Genomic DNA, 1,446 nt, shown 5'->3' with positions numbered 1-1,446 from the left:
TGTAGGTAAATATTGGGAAGCCAGAGGTAAAATGACCTAGTAGTCAAATAACCCGACATTTGCAAACAACAACAACATTTTTTGTTCTATTGAATGCTTGTTTAATAGGAGGTTTCCCTTTAATAATAAAGACCAAAAGTAACTAAAAAATAAAAAGTAAATAAATAAATAGTATTGAATAGAATATAAAAAATACTGAATGAAAAATAATAATCTATTATTAATTAGGGAGTTTCTCTTAATAGAAAAGTGACTTACTTGTCCCCAGTGGTGGCATTAGCGTTGGGTTCAGACGGAGCAGTAGGGCAGGGTTTGGCCTTAAGCCGCGACACACGAAGAGGCACCTTACCACTTGTAACCTGTAAATGTAAATATACATCTTGGTCACAAATACAAATATAGCACATAAGCCAATGCCATAGGGGGGAAAAATAGTTGAAAAGGGTCATCTATTCGTGCATATGCATCAAGGAGCCCAAAAATCGCATTAGAAAAATTTCCGTCTGTCTGTCCGTCACGGTGGTAAACCTTTTGTTGTCCTCTTTTCATGAGAAAACGGCTTGACCGATTTTGATGAAATTTTTTGTGGTTGTTAAGAAGAGTACTGAGGGTGACATAGGCCACTTAAATTTGTCATATTCCATCCTGATTCAAAATGGCGGCGCTTTAAAGTTATGCCGCGCTGATCCCGTACAAAGGACGGGTCAACTACTAGTAATAATAATAAAAACCTAGCTTTTAGTTTATTTCTAAATTTCTTTACTTCTTTGAGAATGTTTACCTTCATGATGGTAGCTACTTCTTCCTGGGATTTGTCCCGTACATCTGTCCCGTCTACAGACATGATCTGATCTCCTTTCAGTAATCGCCCGTCTGTAGCCGCTATGCCGCCTGGTACCTGGGGGGAGACGAACAAAAAAGGTTAGTCCCATTTCATGATCCGGAGGTTTTCTAGATTCGGAGATTCTATCATCTATAATTTTCACTCACCAGATCTGATATGAATACCCCCGGGCCTTGTTTTCGCCCCACCAAACTGAGGCCGAATCCTTTGCCTGCCTTCTTGGTTAATTCAACGTCCACGAACTCCAGAAGGTCATCTTCTTTGGTCACAGTGTCTCTTAGAACTACGAGTTTCACCTGGAAATGGAAATAAAACGTGGTAGATTATTATTCAATAACAATTCAACTAAAAAAAAAAAAAAAAAAAAAAAAATATAAAAAGGGGGGGGGGACGACATCGGTTTAACACCGGGTAATAACGACGATCCCCCCATTGTTGTAGTAGCGTTCTTTCAGAGAGCAAGGTTCAAAACTTTTATTCAGATGCAAAGTTCTCCAAAAAAGGGTATGATTCAAGAAGAATAATATTCATTCCGTTCATCATTATTTTCACCAGGCATTTTTCGCCAATCAGCCAAGTAAATACAGGAAGCTTTCCACCTA

The 1,446-nt window shown here is 38.6% G+C and overlaps 1 protein-coding gene across 1 annotated transcript; it reads right to left on the bottom strand.

The window, feature by feature from the left end:
• Window positions 1–227: 227 nt before the first annotated feature.
• LOC103523526 (multiple PDZ domain protein-like) lies at window positions 228–1,167 on the bottom strand (the record flags this gene model as incomplete). Its single annotated transcript, XM_026833013.1, has 3 exons — window positions 228–359; window positions 782–898; window positions 991–1,167. Coding segments are annotated over 3 exons (399 nt in total), but the record flags the coding sequence as incomplete, so codon positions are not given.
• Between the last annotated feature and the right edge of the window lie 279 nt (window positions 1,168–1,446).

Source organism: Diaphorina citri, unplaced genomic scaffold (assembly GCF_000475195.1).
Source record: "Diaphorina citri unplaced genomic scaffold, Diaci psyllid genome assembly version 1.1 scaffold25603, whole genome shotgun sequence".
Taxonomy (NCBI): Eukaryota; Metazoa; Arthropoda; class Insecta; order Hemiptera; family Psyllidae; genus Diaphorina; species Diaphorina citri.
This window is presented reverse-complemented; position numbering and strand designations above follow the sequence as displayed.